The 21,744-nt window shown below is 47.7% G+C and overlaps 1 protein-coding gene across 9 annotated transcripts in view; it reads left to right on the forward strand.

Moving 5' to 3' along the window:
* Positions 1-21,375, forward strand: part of PRMT8 (protein arginine methyltransferase 8) — an 89,975-nt gene extending 68,600 nt beyond the window's left edge. For 4 of the 9 annotated variants that reach the window (XM_074325243.1, XM_074325247.1, XM_074325246.1 and 1 more), the window contains 5 exons: positions 6,452-6,567; positions 11,118-11,268; positions 15,309-15,392; positions 19,200-19,321; positions 20,522-21,375. In XM_074325243.1, coding sequence (XP_074181344.1) covers positions 6,452-6,567; positions 11,118-11,268; positions 15,309-15,392; positions 19,200-19,321; positions 20,522-20,605 — 557 coding nt within the window. In that variant the 3' untranslated portion in view covers positions 20,606-21,375. The other 5 variants (XM_019756931.2, XM_074325248.1, XR_012493819.1 and 2 more) reach the window with 4 other exon arrangements.
* The last annotated feature ends 369 nt before the right edge of the window (positions 21,376-21,744 follow it).

Consider the following 21,744-nt stretch of genomic DNA (forward strand, 5'->3'; position numbering starts at 1 on the left):
CGCTTTATCAGCTAAAAATTTGTTCTCTTAAAAAGAAAAAGTCCCCCCCAACCCCCCCCAACCCCCCCCAAAAAAAATCTCTTCATTGTTTTATCTGGTCCAAAAAAGGCTGCTTTGTTCTATTTCATTTAAAAGGTAACATTTCTCAGTGACACAGGCCTGGTCTTCCATGAGATTATAGCAAACATTTCTAACCTTTTGTAAGGTTAGAAATGGCCACATCTCCCAACCAGAACTAAACATGACAAAGGAACAAAAAACCCCTCACACATGTAACACACACACAAATCACCCCAAAGCAGGAGAGAGAAACACCGGAAGTCTGTGGACTCAGCAGATCCAGGGGCCGTGCTCCTTCAGGCATCACGCCCTCTTTGGCAAGATGACAGTGGAGGGGTCACAGACTGAGCAGATGAGGAAGTGTCTCTTGCCCTGAGAGGCTGAGACTCAACAGTTCGGCAAATTGATTCACACAATTGCTGTCTAATAGTTGTTCATGCCACTGATGAGATCTCAGCTAGACTGTGCTACGGAATGTGTGTGTTTGTGTGTGTTCACACCCTTCCGGAAATATAACATCAAAGGATAAAGGTCAGAGCCAGGTTCAGAGAAGACAGAAATGGGATAGTTATTTGAGGCTCTGTGCCCTCTTCCTCGGGCCAATCTGGCGTCATTTCTAACATTTGATGAGGGTTGAGGTGGAGGGGGGCCTAGGTTAGATGATCACATGTTGAAGTCTGCCAGCCCGGGGTTCAAATCCTACCTGGGTCACTATAAGCAAATTACCTAACATCTTTGAGACTCAGGTAGAGGGAATGTCGCCAACCCCACCCCATAGACCTGTTGTGAGGATTAAGTGAGATTGCCTATATCGAGGGCTGCAACAATTCCTGGTGCTACATCGTACCAGCATGGTCTCGTCTCAGAACGTGTCACTAAACCCCTTTCTGTTCATGGCTCTGGCAAGTCCAGTGGATCTGAATCTAGGACAGATGTGCTCCCAAGGTCGATTGCAGAAACAACTCAACAGTGAACAGTGATCAAATGTATGCACAAATAGAATACATTTTGCCCTAAAACTGCATTGTAACGCTGCTTTTGAAGTTTTTGGCGTGCAACTGTACTGAATAGTGTTTTGTTTTGTTTGACTTTTTTTAATCAAATAGTGTTTTGAGGAGAATTTTCAGGCTCATTCTTCATTCTTATGGGCACTTAATTATTGATTGAGCTCCCACCCTGGGCACAGCTCGTTAAGGAACTTCCTCATGGTTTAAAAGGAAACACACCTTACCTTCCTCCCTTACCTGGGTTACATTCAAGAACCTCTGGCATGGGCACCTTGTAATGAGCCAGCTGGGGCCAGAAGGGGACTGCGGGGGCCCTGCTGCTCAGGTGCTAGCCCAGGACTGGAGATCATGTGATTTAGTCCTGCACTGTTCACTGCAATTTTCATAGCTTCTGGGAAAGAAAATAAAAACTGAAAGTCAGCTCCATTTTTCTTGTGGAATGTTTGCTCTGGGGTATCTGTTAAAAACAAGAACAACAAAAACAAACAAACAAACCACCAAACAAACACACAAAAAAACTGAGCCCTCCAAGAGGTCCTGCCTCTTGAACAAAAATTAAGTGCACATTTAAAATGTATTTCAAATGCTGTTAAATTTTCTATTCAAATGTTTTTTAAATGATCTGGTTTTGGTTTTAGTAAAGGATGCAAGCCCATTTACAATATGTTTCAAATAAATGAAGATTTTGGTTACTCTGAGTTTTAAATCAAAGTGAAGCATAAAGGTTGCTGGTTGCTAAGGGAACAATTGTAAGCAAATTTCAGTTGGCTCAAGAACCAGCTAAAAGAGAATAATCTTGAAGTGGGGCAGGAGAGTGAGACATGCCCAGTCCCTTTCGGAAAATAAATGATCCGGGAAGCAGCTTTCTATCCTCTCTTCTCCTCTCCCCATCTTTCCTCTCTTCTCCTTTCCTCTCCTCCCTTCCCCATCCTTCTCCTTCTCTCCTCTCCCCTCCCCTCCTCTCCTCTCCTTTCTCAACCACATACAACATGGGAACACAAGAATAAGTGAAATACAGACCCTGCCCTCCATTTGCTCCCCAACTACTAGAGAACATAGAAAGCGAGATAAATGACAGGCATGTACTAAGCTCACAATACATATTTTGTTGAGTGAATGAATGAGTAAACAAATGAATGAATAAAAGTAAACCAGCAGAAAAATGTGCAAGGTGTAATGTTTAACACCGAGAGAAAAGAGGTCAGTTTTTAAAATTTCTACTATGGAAGAGATTTATCTCAAAATTGGAAGGGAACTTCGTGAGTATGCTGTTTGATTTCTTACCCAATGCATGAATCCACAAACTGCTGAGTCCGAGGGATGGACATCAGCTTCCTGGCTTGTGGGAAGATGAAAAGGCAGGTTTCTGTCAGGCCAGTGGTGCCGGTCGCTGGAGGGTTGAAAGACAGGACTTCCTGGAGGGCTCATTTGCTGTCCATAGGTTTCTCCTCCACCTCCACCCCCAACATCCAGAGTTCTAGTCTCTGGCTCTGACCTATTTTACACAAGGACTTGACTTTGTTCCTCAGAGCCTGTACTATATAACTCTATTGTAAACACCTTTCCTTTTCTCTAGAGGAGAATCTATAAGTGGCACCTGGTGGCACCTGCTCTGTTCTTCTCTGAGGCAGTCCTATTGGCTCTAGCAATTGCTACAACCAGGGTGGGAAGGGAGGATGTAGCTACAGCTCTTGCCACTGAAATGTAAAATTTGTCTTCCATTACTTCATATTTCTTTTTCTCCAGCTGCTTTGAGATTTTTTTCTTTATTTTGATATTTATTAGTTTGACTCTAGTGTGTCTGTGTGTATTTTTCTTTGTTTCTATTCTACTCGAGGATCTATGGGATTCTTGGATTTATGGGCTGATGATTTCATTGGTGTAGGAAATTTTTCAGCCATTATTTCTAGAAATATGTATTTTTTCTGCCTGATTCTCTTTCTCTTCTCCAGGGGCTCCAATTATACATATGTCAGTTGTCGTTTGATTTTGTCTTATTGTTCTTGGGTGCTGTATGGTTTTACCCATTTTTCTCTTTATATTTAAGTTTGGATAATTTTTATTGACCCATTTTCAAGTTTCATTATTTTCTCTGATGGGTGTATCCATTCTGCTAATACGCTCACTGAAAAAATTCTTTGTCTCTGATGTTGTGATTTTCATTTCTAGCATTCCATTGGCTCTCTTTGGTAGTTTTCATCTCACCAATGAAAATTTGTGTCTTTCATGATTTTTTTTCATTAGACACTTTAACATATTTAATATAAGTACTTTAAAGTCTCTGTTGGATAATTCCAACATCTGAGCTATCTCTGAGTCTGATTCTATTGACTATTTTTTCTTTTGGTGATGGGTCATAATTTTTCTTTTTATGTGTCTTGTAATTTTTTCTTAATACTGAAAATTGTTAGTAAAAGAATAGTAGAGATAGATGAACAATATTTGTGTCCGGAAAAGAACATGTCTTTTCCTCTGCCAGACTGTTAAATTTGGGATTTGAGTCAATCTAGTCTGGGCTTGGGTTTTTGCTTTAGTTACATTCATTGTACCATAGTGCAGTTCTTTTAAAGAGTTTGTTTTAATCCATAAACCAATCCTCACGGATCTTTCTGATGTTATTTTTTTTAATTACCGGAAAATTAATAACAATGTTTCCTGGAAGCCAGTGGCCCTGACTCCACACTCCCTCATTCAATAGATAAGACAGAATTGCGACAAAAAATTAATCTGCTTGATTTGTGTTGTCTCCCATCCCTGCTCCACTTATGTTAACGGAGCTAATGGGAAATGAACAGTCAGCAGAAAGGAGAGGAAAAAATCTAATGTCCTGGATGAGCTGTCTCCTGAATAACTGAAGGTAGGGTAGTCTAGCTGGAGAGACAGAACATGAACTAACCCCTGGAAGGGTAACTAAAATATCCGGCACTGTGAAGCAGTACAGATATTAAATATTTGGGAATGAAAAAAGCATTATTTGTGGGCCTGTATAGTGCCAGATGCTGTGCTACGTACGGGTGCTGAGGATACAGGAGCGGTCCCATGGGTGGGAGTAGTTGGAAAGGGTTTCACAAAGGCCGTGAGATTTTAAGCTCCCCATCTAAGAACTGAAAGGAACTTTAAAGGTAATCTAACACAAACGTTTCCACACTCTGGTTGGAATTGCCTATAGGGATTTGTAAAATTCCAGCTTCTTGGGTCCCAAGTCTGGAGATTCTGATTTGGTAGATCTGGTTTGGGCCCAGCCATATGTACTTTAAAAAGTGTCCCAGATGATTCTGGAACACAGAACTACTAAACCAAACTTCTCACTTTACAAACAAGCCCAAAGAAGGGGACTGATCTGCCTGCCCATGGTCGCACAGCTCAAATGGTGCTAAAGCCAAACCTTACACCACACGGTAACAAGCATTATGTATCAATGCTTTCTATGAGTATGTGCCAGGCACTGTCTTATGCACTTTACAGATATTATCACATTTAATCCTCATAACAACCATATACAATATCTGTAATTATCATCATCTCTATTTTAAAGAAGAAGAAAGCAACTTTTTGAGAGGTTAAGTTCTTGCAAAGGTTACACAACAAACAAATGGCAGAGCCCAGGTTTGAACTCCGAAGTCCAGGCCTTTAACTTTTACACACACAGGCTCTCTAAGGCATTTGCCCAACACTTGCACTGAACCTTAACTTATGGCATGGCAGAGAGAGAGAGAGAGAGAGAGAGAGAGAGAGAGAGAGAGAGAGAGAGAGAATGGCTGCAGGTCTCGTGAGGAAGGATTTAAAGGAAAGCCTGTGTGCCTTAGTGTGTGTGTGTTTTATCTGGGGAAAAGATGGGTCACTATTTCCAGACTCTAGAAGGGGGTCTTCTCTGAAGCATATTCTGTTGCCAACCGAGCAGCTTCTTTCTCCAAATGGAAGTTTGAACTGGGAATTTGGCACCAGCCTTGGGTGATTTAATGGGATATGACTGGCATCTTATCCTCAAGCCAGAATTTTACAAGTGCTCACCCTCTGGGAGATGATTATTTTCTTTGGCTCTTCAACCTGAGGAAGGTCTTTGTGTGCCTTAGAAAAGAGTGTGAGTCAAGGGAACATAGCTTTCTTGCCTCCTCACAATCCCCCTCACCCAAACATACGGGGACATGGTTCCCTAAGGTACCATTTGTTTGATGAACATTTTAAAAGAAATTTAATCCTGTAAGGTTTCAGAGAAAAGCATCTCTACTTCAATGCATTTCTCAGCCTGTCTGAGCAAACAGACAAATTAGATTCAGCTGCCTAGTAACTAAAGCCTCTGCTTAGACCACCCCCTGCACTGTGCAGAGAGGAAATTGTGTTCGTGCTGCCACACTGAGCCAGTGCAGCTGAAGGGTTAGGGGACAAACTGGGTTTGAGCACTAGCTCCACTATTTCTCTGACGTGTGACACTGGGCCAGACATGGCATGTGAGCTCCTCCCAGCCCCAGTTTTCTCATTTGTCGTATAGAAATCTCCTCATGGGGTTACTGGGTAGCTGAAACAAAGAGTCTGGCCTGGGCTAGGTGCTCAGTTATGTCAATGATTAGCGTCATTTAAGGGTAGTCTTGGGCCATCAGACTTGCATTCATTTACTTACCAGTCCTGCACCCTAAATCTTTCTCCCACTCAGAGCATCTCATGAGCAGCCCCAAGGGGCCAATGAGCACCGCCGGGATGGTTTGTGCCCCACCTGGGTGATATTTCTTATGGGATGGCTCCTTAGTGAGTGCATCATGGCATGTGTGAAAGGTAAGGATTCTCATGGACACCCCCCTCATTTTGCAGTTGAGAAAATTGAGGTCCACAGAGATTAGGGAATTTGCACAAGAGCCTGGCCCATAAGAGGTGGTGCTGGAATTCAGACTGTAACCTATTACGTTTTAAAAGCCCATGTTTCTCTGCTGCATTAAAGGTTCGGTGGATGGGTCTGGGAGAAGGGAGAGAGATGGGCCTTCTGTGTGTGCAGAATGGCTTGAGGAAAGACATTGACATAGAAAGGTGGATGGCAGATGAAAGTTCATAGGAGACCCTGCTAGCTCAGAGAGAGAGAGACAGAAAAGCAGGTAACTTGGGTTCTAGTCTTGGCCCTGTCGCATTCTAGCTGTGTGACCTTAGAGAACTTTCTCAGCCTCTCTGATCTTTCGTTTTCCTAACCAGAAAGAGGGACCTATACAAATGAGATAGAGTGAATGAGCATTTGGCACATTGCAAAGCTCTGTACCCAGATGAGCAATTCTTCTCCTATTCTGAGGAACACGGGCTGCCCCTCACCCTTTTGGGGATGCTGTGTTCTAATACTAAAGAGGGTCGGAGATTTCTGCCGGTCCTGCTTCTGGCCCTCATGTCTCACTCTCTTCCCTCAGGGTGGGAGAATGTCTACGGCTTTGACATGAGCTGCATCCGGGACGTTGCCATGAAGGAGCCCCTGGTGGACATCGTGGACCCAAAGCAAGTGGTGACCAATGCCTGTTTAATAAAGGTCTGCAGACTCATCCTGCTTGGGCCTGGGCATGCTGGGAACCCAGCTGTGCCACCCTGGGAAGTTATGGGCTTGGAGTAATGCATCGCCAGCTCCTGCACAGCCTCAGCCTAGTGAGGCAAAGCCACCTTGCCCAGAGCCTCTGGCGTCCCAAGGTGACCAGTCAGAAGCAGGCGCTGTCACTGAGCAGAGCCATGGAGACAACTACTGGACTCCACGGTGGCACAGCTGAGGGGAGGGAGTCAGTGCACGTCCCTTAGTGGTGCTGGGGCAGTGTGGGGGAGTGGGGTATCAGAGGAGAGAACACCCTGGAAGCAGGAAGGTCTGTTAATATTTGGAGAAGCTACTCCATTCCGAGGTGAATGACTCTCTTATGAAAGAAATCCGATACCTCAATATGCTGCGTAATCCTCATTGTACGCCCCCCCTCCCCGCCCCAGTCCTAGCCACAGGGACCGGTCAGACAGAGATACACCCCCTTCCCGAGTATTCTTGCTTGTATAGGCTCTAACGCCTTTTCTTCCAAGGCTTTCTCCAGTGCAGATGCAGAACACCTGTCAGCATCCTCTGCCCACCAATCCTTAGTGCATTCTCGTTCTGAAATAGTCAAACAAGCCAAATGTGATAGAGTAAAACTCAAAGCTCCCCTTGACCTTCCTTCCCTTTCAGCTGCACACTCCTCCCAGGGGAACCACTGTTCACATACTGGATCGATCTTTGCAGTCCTTTTTCTAAGTCTTTGCATTTATATGTTAATACATTATGTCAAACCATATAAACTACTGATCTGAGATAGTTTTTAAAAATATAGAAAGATTATCAGTATCATATGGTTCAAGCTGATTTTTTTAATTAAAAAATCTGTGTTTGTGAGGTAAGTCGGCAGCCCACCCAGCCCTCATGTTGCTTACACATACGTGCCTGTTCGGGTCCTACACATACCACTTCTTTCCTGGAAGGGTTGGGGTGGAGGGCAGCAGCTCTGTGCTGCAGTTCTGCCCCTCCCCCTGTCCCTCCCTGGACCCCCTGAGAAGGCTGAGGACGGCCTGTTTGCTTCTGCAACCAGGAGGCCCTCCATCACCTCTCTCACTAATGCACTAAACAACTCTTGCCGAGCCTGTTGGGAAAACACTTGCCCTTCTTCACACACTTAATTGCTGTTTTCATGCTATTAACGTTGTATAGTGTGACACTTTATTATAATTAAGACTCCGTTTTGACCAGACTTCTGCTCTGAGACATGCATTTGTAGCATTATTTAGTGGCGGGGATAGCAGCAGCCCAGGGCTTTTCTGAGTAATTAATGCCTGCGGAGCCCTCCACTTCATGGGGGTCGCCCGAGGCAGAGTCAGGGGGTCTTCCAGGGATCTCAGAGATGCTGTTGCTGCTGCCAAAAGTAAGAAAGCTTCCAACAAAGGGGCCTGGGCTCTGGGGGGGGTCAGGATAACTGAGTTTGACTCTGTAACTTCGGGTTGCGAAGAGGGTGGAACTGTGCGTAGAGAGCCTGTATTGCGCCTGTATCGCAGCTGACCCCACCCTCACAGATGGCCTGGTCCCCACTCCAAACACCAACAGCCTTCATTGTCACCATTTTAATGTACAGCGTCATTACTTCTGTCTTGAAGGCTTTTGTTCCTTCGGCGGCCCTGTTAAAATACAAATGTCTGTAGGACCTAGTAAACACTGTCAGCAAACACAGTTAATAGCTGACATTTGGTTGATGGACATCTGAGAGCAAGACCCTATAGAAATAGAAATCCTGATAGAAGGGTAGGCAGTGTGTGTGAGTGTGTGTGTGTGTGTGTATACTCTGAAAGGTGAAGAGAGGGCAGTCATAGAAGGAGAAAGGAGCCAGGTCGAGATGTGTTACAGAGCCTACTTTCCAGTTCTTCCTGTCTGTGTTCAGGCCAAGGTTTGAATATTTTTAGGTGAGCCATACGGAATCATGGGAGGTTTGGGATCCAGAGAACAGCAGAGTCTAAATGGATCTAAGAGATCAGTTGGTATGAAGGAAGGAGGAAAGTTGTCCAGCAGGAGACCTGCTGAGTGTCAGGTGCCATGTCACACAGAGAGGGTACACAGACCAATACGGTGTGGCCTCCCCTCCCCCGTCCCCCCCTCCCCTGCCAGGGCACCAGTCTAATGGCGGGAGCAAGGGCAGGGTTGGGGACCTGCTGAGATAAGCCCGAGGTCGGGTGGAAAGAACAGGCTAGGCTGGTGGCAGAGGGGACCAAGAGACAAAGATACCCCAGACCTTGGAAAGAGCTTGGAGCTTGGCTAGCTCGCCTGGACTAGGAAGGAGGTGGAAGAGCCAGCGATTATAGACCCTGTGAGCCTGGTGGACTGTGCTGATGCCATTCATAAAATTACAGTCAACCACAGCTTGTTCTAAGAGTTGTTGAGCTAGAGGGAACGTGTGGGCAACAAGTGGCCAGGAGAGATAATGAACAGCATGAAGGCAGACAGGTCCTGGTCCAAAAAGATTTCCCGAGCTGGGGTAATGGCCGAAATTAAGCGGGTGACATGTAATGGAGGAGCCCTAAACTTGGGTCCTGGGAAGAAAGCAAACAGGATTATGAGAGAGATGCAGTGGAGTAGGAGGCTGGCGGGCCAAAGGCAGGAGCCAGCAGTGTGCTCTTTGAGGTCAGAGGTTATAAGAAGTGTGTCTCAAGCAGACAGGGTGAAGGAGTCAGAAATCATGACTTAATGAGAAACAAATGAAAAGCCAGAGGCAGTTTTTGTTGGAGAAGAAAAGGTTTAGGGGACACATGTGAGCTGGAACTGGCATTTGGCTTGTTCTGTGGGTGGAAGCTACAGAGACTGTGTGGGCTCTCATTCGTTATGTAGAGGGATCTACCAATGGGAAGGGTCGTGAAATGGAACCCGCTTCCCGGTGGGTAGTGAATGCGTCATCCCTAAGGGAGTCAAGCAAGCACCTGATGGCCACTTTCGGGGAATGCTACCCAGGGGGCTCTTATAAAGGGGCACTGGCTTTCTAACCCCATCAAATTCTGCACACCTGACCCAGGGCTCACCATTCCATTAGTTCCTGGGCCTCACCCTTGGACTCTAAAAGCACAGCCTAACTTGCATTTAAAGTGACCTTACCCAGGGGCTCCCACATTCCCCTCAACCTGCAACCCCACCTCTTCCCAGCTAACAGGTCAGAACTTCAGCTCTCCCCCAGGATGTCAAGGCTCCTCACCCCAGGCCACCACAGGGCTCTGACCTGCTGGCTCCCTTGACCACACCTCCTCCTCTTCCTGTGGACATGGACTTCTCTCAGGCACTGGGCTGCTTTGCCTCTGCTTTTCCCTTATTTGTCCTAGAAATATGTAGTGATAAGCGCATTTCTGCTATGCCACTTTGTCTCTTCCCTGCTTCCCCCCCCCCACCCTCAGACCCTTTTCCTCATTATTCCCAACATGTTCCGTCATCCAGGTCTCAGGAGGGCCCCTGGGAACCACTCCAGGCACACAGGTGTCTGACTCTTACATCGTCTTCAGGCCAGGGTCCTTGCTACACACCCTTGGCAATGGGAAGTCTTTCCTTAGCCCTCACTGAACGCTGCCTGGATGCCTGTGGGCTCTTGGGCATTCTGCCCTCTCTCACTGGAGCCAGCAAACAGCAGGTCAGCATCCTTTACATAGAAAAGAAAAGCACATTGCAAACTACCTTTCATTATACTGGCTCCCCATGCAAGATGGATTTACAGCCACTCACTTCCTGACTGAAATTGTGAGAATTATTAGTTCTTTATGTTCTCCATTCTCCAGCCAGAATTGGGAAACTCTCACCTCTTATTTCCCTTCCTTCCTTCCTTCCTTCCTTCCTTCCTTCCTTCCTTCCTTCCCTCCCTCCCTCCCTCCCTCCCTCCCTCCCTCCCTCCCTCCCTCCCTCTCTCTCTCTCTCTCTCTCTCTCTCTCTCTCGTCCAGGCTTGTTATAAATGGCCAGCAGAAGTTCCCTCAGCTTAGTCTGCCCTCACTCCAGAGATACTTGATGCTAGCTATCGCCAGGCACTTAAACATCAAAACACTGGGAAATGAGTGGTCTGGTTCACTGGAATCACTGGGAGGACTTGATAAAGCACATTGCTGCTTTGATTCAGGAGGGCTGCTGTGCCCTCCCCTCCCTACCTGCTCCAAATTTGCTCTCCTGTGAGGCTGATACTCACCACCGGGGACCACACTGTGAGAAGAGCCCGATGGACACAGCGATGCTGAGGGTCTGCTCTGAGGACACACGGGCTGGGTGTAGGGATGCTCTGTCTAATTAAATCTTCTCTTCTGTGGCCTCACCTCCCCATCTGCCCCACCCCCAGCAGACTTCCCTTTTAAATGCTGTTTGTTGCCCTCGGCTCTGATATTGCCTGAGCATGCTCTTCCCTAGACAGGACGGAGGAGGTCACTGGGAGGGCGGTGGGTGGGCTGGGAAGGGGAGGGTCTCGCATGGGTACTGAGTCCCCATGGACGGGCACGAAGCCCCTCACCAGCACCCTGACCTGGTGGGGGCACTGAGCGTCTCACATTCTCTCTCCTCTGGGCTGCAGGAGGTGGACATTTACACGGTGAAAACAGAAGAGTTGTCCTTCACGTCTGCCTTCTGCCTGCAGATACAGCGCAATGACTACATCCATGCCCTTGTCACCTATTTTAATATTGAATTTACCAAGTGCCACAAGAAAATGGGGTTTTCCACAGGTGAGCCTTTGGTTGGCATGCCAGACCCTCCTCTCCCCCGATGCTGAGGCTTTGTGGGAAGTGGCACAGGGCTGGCCTGGATGTGGGGACGGACTGGGCAGTAGCCAGGGGCCCTTCCTTGGCATCTCTTAAGCCTTCTCCACTGCAGGGTAATTGCATGTCTCCACATTTTCGGCTGCCCAAGGACAAGGTAAATAAAACTGTGGCGTGACCAGAGCTGAGAGAGTATATTCCATGGGCAGATGCAGGGTGTTCAGGCCCCTTTTCAAGTGTCCATTTGCTCATTTAGCATTTCCTGAGCATATTTTGCGTTAGGGGTAAAGGGACGGTGGAATTAGATTTCTCCGTCTCCACTGTCATGCCTTACTACAGGACTCAGTGTACCGCTCAGTAGCTTCCCTGTCTCCGCCTTTCTTGGCTACTTCCACCCCAATCCACCCTCATTAAGTCACTGACAGTCTTCCCCAAAGACCACCCATGCTCGCCCCCTAGCCCTCCTTCAGAGGTGCCTCATTGCCTGTAGCAGATAAGCCCAAATGTCTTAGCCTGGTAAGTGGGGGGTTCTGTGACCTGGCCCTAGCCCTCTTCCCCAACCTCATTTCTCATCACCCATGCCCCGTCCTGTGCTTTGCCTTCCATCCCTGTCCCATTGCTGCCACTGCACACACAGCGCATTCACTCCGAATGTCTTGCAATTCCCTGAAATCAGTGAGGCTTCTTAAGTCTCTGGGCATCACCCGTTACCCATCCCGATGTGCCATGCGGCAAGAGGGTCTCTTATCAGAAACTCCCGTCATCTCCCTTCCTCCTGTATTAGTTTGCTAGGGTGGCCACAACAAAGCACCACAGGCTGGGGAGCTTAAACAGCAGACATTTATTTCTCACAGCTCTGAAGGTTAGAAGTCCAAGTTCAAGATGTCAGCAGGGTTGGTTTCTCCTGAGGCCTGTCTACGTGGCTTGCCAATGGCCGCCTTCTCCTGTGTCCTCACGTGGGCTTTTCTCTTTGTGTGCGTATCCTTGGTATCTCTGTGTGTGTCCTATTCTCTTTGTGAAGGACACCGGCCACATTGGATTGGGGTTTACTCTAAGGGCCTCGTTTTAACTTAAGCACCTCTTTAAAGGCCCAGCTCCAAATACAGTCATGTTCTGAGATGCTGGATGTTAGGGCTTCGGCACACGAATTTTGGGGAGACACAATGTAACCCATAAGACCTCCCTTTTCCCCACCTCCTCACTGGGCCAACTCCAGCAGAGGCTTCATCTCTCAGCTCAAGTATTACTTGATTCCCCTCCTTCAATCTTGGGTCAAACTTAGGTACCCTTCCCGGGCTCCCTGACATCCTGTGCTTACGTCTGTCATGGCGATGTTTAAAGCGATGTGTGTGCACAGTGGCAAATGTAAAACAAAGGGTATGAAAAGTCAAGGAAAAAGTCCTCTCCCCATCCATCCCACTGTCAGGCCTCAGAGGCATATGTTGTTAACAATTTCTTTATCTTTCCAAAATTTTTAATGGTGCACAAGCACATACATATCTATATATGCCTTTTTTTTCTTTTTATTTGAAATAATTTTAGACTCACAGGAAGTTGCAAAAATATTACATGAAGTTCTGTGACCCCTATGCCCAGCTCCCCCCATTGGTGGCATCTTATATAACCGGAGTACAACATCAAAACTGTCAACAGGTTGGTTCATACTCTAAACACTGCCCTCTGCTACCCTTTTTTTATTTGACAAGATGCCTAGGACGTACTTCCATAGCCTCACAGTGATAGCTACTTTCTGGTTTTAAACAATTACACAAGATTTCAATATAAAATGTGCCATCATTTATTCAACATTTCCCCCATTTTTGCAGCCCTTGGTCTCCCTGTAAGGCGGGACCACATCTCATTAATCTCTGCACTCTTGGCTTCTATGGCCGTGCTTGGCTCACAGCAGGTCCTAAACAAATCTCGGTTATGTAAGTGTGTGAAGATACAACTTCTGCCCTTGGGAATGTATTCAGATGGACCATTCATGTGGCGCCTCCCTGGGAACAGGAAGCATGTCCTTGAAAGCGAGTGTGCCTGTGGCAGGAATAGATGGGTTCCACCAAAATTCAAGGATGTGATTATTCACTTCCTGAAGCCATAGTGACAATGATTCTCTCTTACCTATTGACAGAGGAGGCAAGAGACTTACCTAATCCCTCACAGAAGGTATTTTTCTGGAACCAATGTCTCCTGACCACAAATACCAGGGTTTTCTGGTCTGTACCAGCCAGGCCTCTGCTGGTACCTCCGTGCCCTGGGGAAAGCCAGGGAGCCTAATCTGGGTCATTATAGCTGCCACCCTCCTCAGAGGGGCAGCCTGTGAGCTCATCTGGGTGGGCAGGAACATCCAGGAGAGGGCAGGGAGATTTTACCTGGGCCCTGAAGGATGGGGAAAACTTGGCCTTGTGATGATGAGAAGTGGGGGGTCGGCTTGAGGATCAGGGCTCTGACCGCAGGCCGGGGGTGGAGCCACAGTGGCTGGCTCTGTCCCTGCCACCTCCAGGGTGATGCCTCCACAGGGCCTGCCAGGCTCCGGTGATGAGGCAGTTAGTGGGCACAGGTGCTCTGGAAAAAGTTCTGGCTTTCAGAAGCCTGTGCTCCAGCCCCTTCGCTCTCAGCTGGGCTTTCCTTTCCCCTGAGATGATCTATTTCCGGTCCTTGAGGTGAAGCAAACAGCCTGGTGGACCCTGTCCAGAGATGGCTGTCTGGCTCAGTGGTGGCTGTGACATTCCTGATGCCCCCACGTGGAGGAGGCTTGTTTAATTCAGTTCAGAATCAAAGAAGTCAGCCCTCGGCTGCCTGGGCGATGGTGAGGATTTGAAGGATTAAGTCTCCAACCACTGGCCCCTTTCCTTCCCATTCTCGGGTCACACCCCACGATTGTCCCACACAAGCCTGTGGGAGGAATGATGATCGTTTTGGATCAAGGTCTGAGCCGGCTTCTCTGCCTTTTTGCAGTTGTGGCATCATGTCCCCTCCCCTTTGCACAGAATCCCAGAAACTTAGGTTCTGAAAGGACATTTGGGGTTCCTATAGCCCTCTTTTCCCTGGGCCTTGGTGCAGAAGTTCTCAAAGTGTGGTCCACGGACCAGCAGCATCAACACTGCTCCCCCCTTCCCCCCCCCAAACTTGTTAGAAATGCAAACTCTTGGCCCCACCACAGACCTGCTGAGTCAGAAATTCTGAGGCGGGGCCCAGACGTCTGTGTCTTAGTAAGTCCTCCAGGTGACCGTAAGTCCTCCAGGTGACCGTGATGCAAGGACTAGGTTGAGAACCACTGCCCTTGGGCACAGGGACAAGATGGCTGAGAATGTGACCAAGGGCGGCATCCTCTGGGAAGACAAGCCCATGTCTTCTCTACGGTATGCCTTGTGGCCGACAGAGATCCCTCTTGCTGCAGTATTTCCATAGACGTGGCAACCAGGAGAAAGGAAATTGTTTAGTTGCTTTCTCAGCCGCCCTGATATGTCAGCGTGGGCTCTTGCTTCCAGCACATAGCAGATGTCCTTACCAGTTAGTATGGGTTTGGTGGTGGGCTTTACGCAGACCCTCTATACTCTGACCACCAAGGAAAGAGAATTTCTCTTCTGTTTTTAAGGACCCCAGATACACAGAATTAGATGAAATCTTAGTTGTTGGTTCATGACATACGATCATTTGGGTTATTCGAGGTTCACTTTTTGCTTATTTATTAATATAATAAGATTACTATTATTATTGGAATGTAAATACAGTAGTTAAGAATAAATTATTAAAATATAAATATTAACCAGAAATATATTAATACATTATCCCGCGGCTGGTTTTGGACCTAACCAATGTATTGTTCGGTCTCAGCTAGTTTGGAACTTCATGCAAAGTGTAGCCCGCTTATGTGGCCCCTCCCCATCCACCCCCCAACCGGTTTCCATTTCAGCCCAGCGGAAGCTGGCTCTGGGGGGTCCACTCCAAAGTACATTGACTATTGTGCAGCTTGAAAACAATCTGGCATCTTCTCTCTGCAGCTCCAGGCAGAAGCTGTAATGCGCACCAGGGCCTAGGGTTCCAGTCCACGTCAGCCAGCGGGCCCAGCGGCCCCCGCCTCTTGGGTACATCCTGGTGGGTGGGGGAGGAAACAGGAACTGGGGCCCTAGGGCTGCTATGTGGTAGGCAGAAGGGCAGTAGGCTGAGTATAACCAGGCCTGGTTTGAGTCCTGGTTTTTCCAGGAATCAGCAAGGTAAGGTGATTGACGCTGAAGACAACTGAGCGAGTTACTCTCTGGGCCTTGGGCTTGTTCTATGTGAAACGACACCATTGGACCTAGATTGCCTGGCAGCCCTTTCCAGCCCTGCCATCCTGTGCCACTGAGTCATTTTCTCAGTTCACAGAAGCTTCTTGGTGCATAGTTTTAAATGCTCCAAAAAACTTGTGAATCCCCTAGGTAATATAATTATAAATTTACAGCTTTAGATTTTAGAAGAAGCATTAGATTTCACTTAGCCATTGGGAAGTGAAACAGGAAACAGGATTCCATTCCCTTTCCAAAAGCACCAGGAAAACTCTTCTTGTGAGAGGCCTCTGCTGTTTGTTCCCACAGTCTTCTGTGATCGGCACCCCCCTCCTTGGTCACAGCCACACCAGACATTACCATCTGTCTTCTCACTTAGGTGGTAGGATCTGAGGGGGGCAAGGCTGTACTGGCTGTTCTTCCCCACATTTAGGGCCATATCTATTGCATGAATGGATGCACATACGCTTGGAATGCATATGCACCAGTGCTGCGGGCAGCATTGTTCACACTCACCTCAAAATACAAAACACAAGCTGTCCATAATCCAGACCCCAGAGAGACTGTGAGGCGAGGGAGGAAAAGGATCACGATACAAAGCGGATGCAGGTACCTTCATAACAGGGAAAGCGAATGCAGTGACACTGTCTTGAGGATTGTAGTTGGGGCGGGGAGGAGAGGCAAAGGCCTGTTCACTGACGAGAACTCTAGATGTCATCCACCGCCCGGTATTGGGTGTTTACTTCGGGATGCTTCCCCAGGACATTCTAGACCAGTAGCATGAGGCAGCGTCCCTTTGTAGGTCAGAGTTGTAGTTTATGGATAAGTAAGTGATATACGACTTTCTATAATAATGAAATAACCGCCTAATGCAATGGCTCAGTAACATTCTAACATGGGCCTAATATGCTAGAGGTAGGGTGGCCATATATTTTATCTTTCAGTTAAGGACACTTTTGAGAGGAAAAGAAAATGTGATAAATAATTATGCCAGGAACACAGAAGTCAACTGGAACTGTCCTGGGCACAAGAGGTTTGGTCACACTTAGTACCTTTGCCCCTTCTCATCCTGTCTCACCCTCATAATACTCCGCGTTCTGAAGATGTAGGAAATGAGCCCCAGGGTCACAGTGTAAATACGTGGCAAAGTGGAGGCTGAAAACTGGGCCCGTTGTTACCTAATTAAATATCCTTTCCACGGATACCCACCCCAGAGATGTTATTGTTATTAGATGTGAATGATTAGGTTTGTACAGTGATTTCAGCCATGGCTGTATATCTACATCACCTGGGGGTAGGTTTCTAAGTCTTGGCAAACATGCCCTCTAGTACAGTGAATTTTCATAAATTTCTTCTGTTAGAGGATTAGTATTGAGAAGACTGATTTAGATAATTAGTCCATGATTAATGGATCCATCCTAGAAATGAGACGCTTGCAGGAAATTCTTAATTTTTTGATGTTGATGTTGGGAGAGAGGGGAAGAAATCACTTTTCTCCAACCTGAGGCTGGCATGTTTTTGGGGGGCTACCATCAGAGGCAGGCTCCTAGGCTTTGTGGATCTGAGCTAGTGAAGACTCTGGAAGTCTCACAAGGCATCTGAGTAGGTGACAGGAAGAAACTGCTTGAATCCCTTTGCCCGAAGGTCTTTAAGAACAGGAGAAACACCTGTTTGAGCTGGTGTAGGTGGAAGTGGGGGCGAGAGCCTGTCAGTCATAAACTGCTATTCTGCACACACACTAGAGACTGTCTTTTGTCCACTTATTTAGGTGTAGTTGGCAGAGAAGGTTCTGGGAGCAGGTGGACTTTGTCCTTAGACAGCAGTATGCCTTAGAGGCCAGGAAGGCCGGGTGTGTTTGGAGATCCAGGATCTGAGAGGCACAGATTGCATGTTCAGTATCCTCCTTCCAGCCCTTCCAAATGCTCAGGCTGCCCTTCCTCTCCATGACCTTGACTTTGCATTGATGTCCCACATGCACACAGTGAAGTCTACTTGAGCCTGTACCAAACAACTAACATTTGATCAAGCCAGTCCACTGCAAAAGGCAAGGAAAGATGGACTCTTCACCACCATTAAAATAGATCTTGGGGCTTGAACAATCTTAGACGTCACCTATCTGACTCAGTGTATGATAAATCCCCAGTTTGTGGACCTCAAGTAGCTCATAAGATTGTGGGACAGCTCTAGTTCTTTCTGGTGAATTAAAAATCTGCCTACTAGTAATTCCCACCGACTAGCCTTTGTTCTGCCTCCAAAGCCACATATAAGTCTTTCCATGTGACCGTTTTTGAAGTGCTTGAAAGGTACTTATTATGTTCTCCCCAAGTCTTCTCATCTTTAGCTCTGGTCCTAAGCAAAGAGGGAATCAATATGAATGAGTCCTATATCCTGGTGGAGGAAGGTAAGCGCCTGAAGGGCCAAGAGGAACTTATGATGAGTTCTGTAGCCCCTGGGTTCTAAAGCCCCCAATGTAACTGAACACCTGTGGGTACATTGAAGCATCATGAGAGGTCTACTCTTTGGGTTGTTACCAAATCAAATGTTCATTGATTCAGTACTTATAGATCTACTAAGTGTGGTGGTAAGCACTGAGGATATAACAATGAACAGGCCTGCCCTCATAGAGATTGCAGTCTTGTGAAGGACACAAACACGTGAGGAAAAAAAGGTATTTGTGCTCCGGCATGATAGGCACCATGGTAACGGAAGCCCAGGGTGCCCTTAACGCAGGTGGGTGGTCAGGCAAAGCTTCCCAGAGGAAGTGACCATGAAGGATGAGGAAGAAAGAATCTGATGAGTAGGGAGGGGAGAGTGTACCGAAGACGGCTACAGTTGAGGAAGATGGCCCATTAGGCAGACCCCTCATTTAGCTGTAGAATCTGTAATGTGCTGAGAGGGAATGGATGGGATTTAATGGAAATACAGGGGAGGTGCGATCATGCAGGCGGTGTGAGCTGTGGCCCAGCACTGGGGCTGGGGAATGAGAATCATCCCTCACTTGTATTTGATCCAGTTAGGAAGGCACAGCTGAACCCCCTACCTCCGGCAGGTCTGGGCCAAGGGTACTAATTTTGGTTCTAGGGCAGAGAAGCAGGCAGCGAAAGCTATTTGTAGGACTGGGCTGTCAGTGTTACTGGGGAAACTGGGTTAGCTGTCGAGTTTGCATAAATGATGTCATTTAAGAGGAGACAGGATGGCCTACTCTATAAATCTCTCCCTTACACTGTCTGAAAGTCTTCACTCTGTCAAATTAATGAAAATCAGTAACATTCTGGGATCCATTTGTGTCACAGAGTTTAGCTGGTTGAGGGGGTTATTCATCCTTCACTCCTTGGTATGAATTTGTACCATCAGCTTGTTCTCTTCTGATCTCCAGCTAAGACTCACAGTCCTGACAGGTGGGAATCTGATGGAAGGAGGGGTCAGTAGGACCGAGGGGGCAGTTCTGGTGGGGGCTTGGAGGCAGGCTGCAAGGGCTGGACATGTGACCCAACAGGAGTGTTGTGTGGGGGTCAGAAAGTTTCAGCGGAAACCCAGCAACTTGTAGGCAGAGTCCCAGCCTCAGCCCTTCTGGAGACGTCTCCTCTGACTTTTCTGTCCCCCTGCTCCCTGTCCATCACCCCTCAGCCCCTGACGCCCCCTACACACACTGGAAACAGACCGTCTTCTACTTGGAAGATTACCTCACGGTCCGGAGGGGGGAAGAACTCTACGGGACCATCTCCATGAAGCCAAATGCCAAAAATGTGGTGAGTGCTGAGACAGCCTCTGTGTGGGCCGGGGTCAGAGAAGAGAGGGGACTGCAGAGCTGGTCGCAGGACCCACTCGCCTAGGTGCCTAAGTGCCTTGTGTACAATCAGGAAAGTTACTGGGGGAGACAGTAAAAGGTGGGCTTGAATGTGACTTGCCAGAACTGCAGGACTCCAACCTTGGCTCGTTAAAGCTCAGGAATTAGAAATGTTCTCTAGTTCTCTCTCCGGACTCTCAGCCTTGAGCACAGCTTCTAGCTTTTTATGGAGGGGCTCTGAGACTGGAGGCTATTACCATGGGTTTCACTTCATTCCGGATGAGCTGAGCCAGGAAATAAGAGTTTCTGAGGGTTTAAGCAGAGGAGCAATACAATCCGATTAGCATTCAACTTTGAGCACGTCTGGCACAGGGTCATGAGGCCCCATCTCTCCAGTCTGTTCCCCCACCATTCTCACCATGATGGAAACAGAGACCACATGGCCTTTCTTTTGTCACATCTTACATCGTGATGAAATCTCCAGCTGTCTTCCTCCATCCTGCCCAGGATATGAATCAACCTTTTGTCCAGTGTGTCCACCTCACTTCATCTCATCATGTAGGCATTGTATCCTCTTACATCATCACAAGAAGGAGGGATTGACGTAATTCCTCCTGGACCTAGTGGAAATCATATGCTCGTGGGAGAGAATCTGACTGCATTTGAATAGAAGGTGTTGGAGCAACACTAATAAATTTCAGAGAGAGAGAGAGAGAGAGAGAGAGAGAGAGAGAGAGAGAGAGAGAGAGTGTTTCTGGTGACCTGGGGAAGTTTGGTTTCTATTTCTTCAGCTGGCCTGGTGGGTTGGAGACCGTGATTCTTTTTGAGCTATCCCAGGTGCGGAAAACTGCACTAAGAGTCTGCAGAACGCTTTGAGGGTTATACCACAGAAGACTCAACCACCCCACTCTGTTTTCTCCCAGGATGAAAGCAGAGGGAACATTTTTATATTATAACAGGAAGGATTTGGGTTAGGAATCAAAGAACTTCCTGTGAGGATAATGAGGCACCAGAATAGATTCCTGAGGGCTGTTCGTGGGAACTCCTTAACTAGCAAACCTTAGGAACACAGTAGATGCCCAACCCTCTGCCTGCGGGGAGGGGAGTGGTGCCGTGACTTCCTACCACACTAATGCTGTGACCCTTTCCTCCTTCTTTGCAGCGAGACCTCGATTTCACAGTAGACTTGGATTTTAAGGGACAGCTGTGTGAAACATCTGTATCTAATGACTACAAAATGCGTTAGCACATGTGGGAAGCTGCAGAGAGCAGTGAGAAAAAAAACCTCTCACCTCGATCTGCAGCACTGTAACAAGGAATACTGTTTGCAGGACTACACGCTCAAAAACCAGAGTTTTTAAATTCTGCCAAGAAGATTGGGGGACTCACCAAGGCTCCCGAGGGCCCTGCCACTGGACAGAGGTCCTCCAGCTCCTCAGTTCTGCTCTGCGAGCCCTTCACAAAGGCTTTGCTCTTGCTGACCAAGAGCGAGCTCCGCGAGTGCTGCAGCTGGGCCTGAGGACAGAGAGTACCCATGTATACCCATTGTCCTCCTTTACTGTGAATCTCCAGATCTTCCAAGTTTTGCATGCTGCAGGCATCTAGGGCAGATCGCTTCACTAGAACCTGGAGACTAGTGTCTTTGATAGCCTAAGCCAGATTATCTGTCTGTGCGGTGATGTGTGCGTGCGTGTGCACGTACAGCATATACAGTCGTTTATTTACCCACAACACTGTATATGCATGCATATACAACCACTGGGTACACCCGTGTGTTCATTCAGGGCGTGTGTGCACGCGTACGTGTGCGTAGAATATATATTACTCTCAGAGGACATTCTGTTGCTTTCGAATAGGAATTTGTTTTGTGATTAGTTCTCCCCTTCCCCATCCCTTACCAGCTATGAAACGTTCTCTGTACTAGCTCTGGTCTCCTTTTGACTAGACCGTGGCTCTGAACCCTGAGCATAGTACCACACCATCTGTGGGCGCTCAATAAATGCACATGAGAGTGAAGCAATGGGACAGCTGCGTTCCTGGTGCTCTGGAGTGGGAGGGCTGGGGACAAGTCAAGGAAAAAGAAAATCAAAGGAGCAACACTTTTGTTGCTCCCTGCTCTGGGAAGATAAGCTCCTTGGTAGAAGCATCTGGGAAGTCAGGACTGGCTCCAGGGCACCTCCTCTGCAGACTGTCAGGGGGTGGGGAGAGGGTCCTGGAGCTGAGGTGGGGGATATGAGCCAACCAAGAGTGCTCTAGAATGGGAGGCCATGTGAAGCCTGGAGGGAAGCCAAGGTCAGGAGCAGGAGTCTGGGATGTACATGCTGCTGGGAGGACGAGGAGAAAGCAGGAGATGGAGCTGAGAGACAGGGCAGGTCTGAGGAAAAG

Source organism: Rhinolophus sinicus, linkage group LG02 (assembly GCF_036562045.2).
Source record: "Rhinolophus sinicus isolate RSC01 linkage group LG02, ASM3656204v1, whole genome shotgun sequence".
NCBI lineage: Eukaryota > Metazoa > Chordata > Mammalia > Chiroptera > Rhinolophidae > Rhinolophus > Rhinolophus sinicus.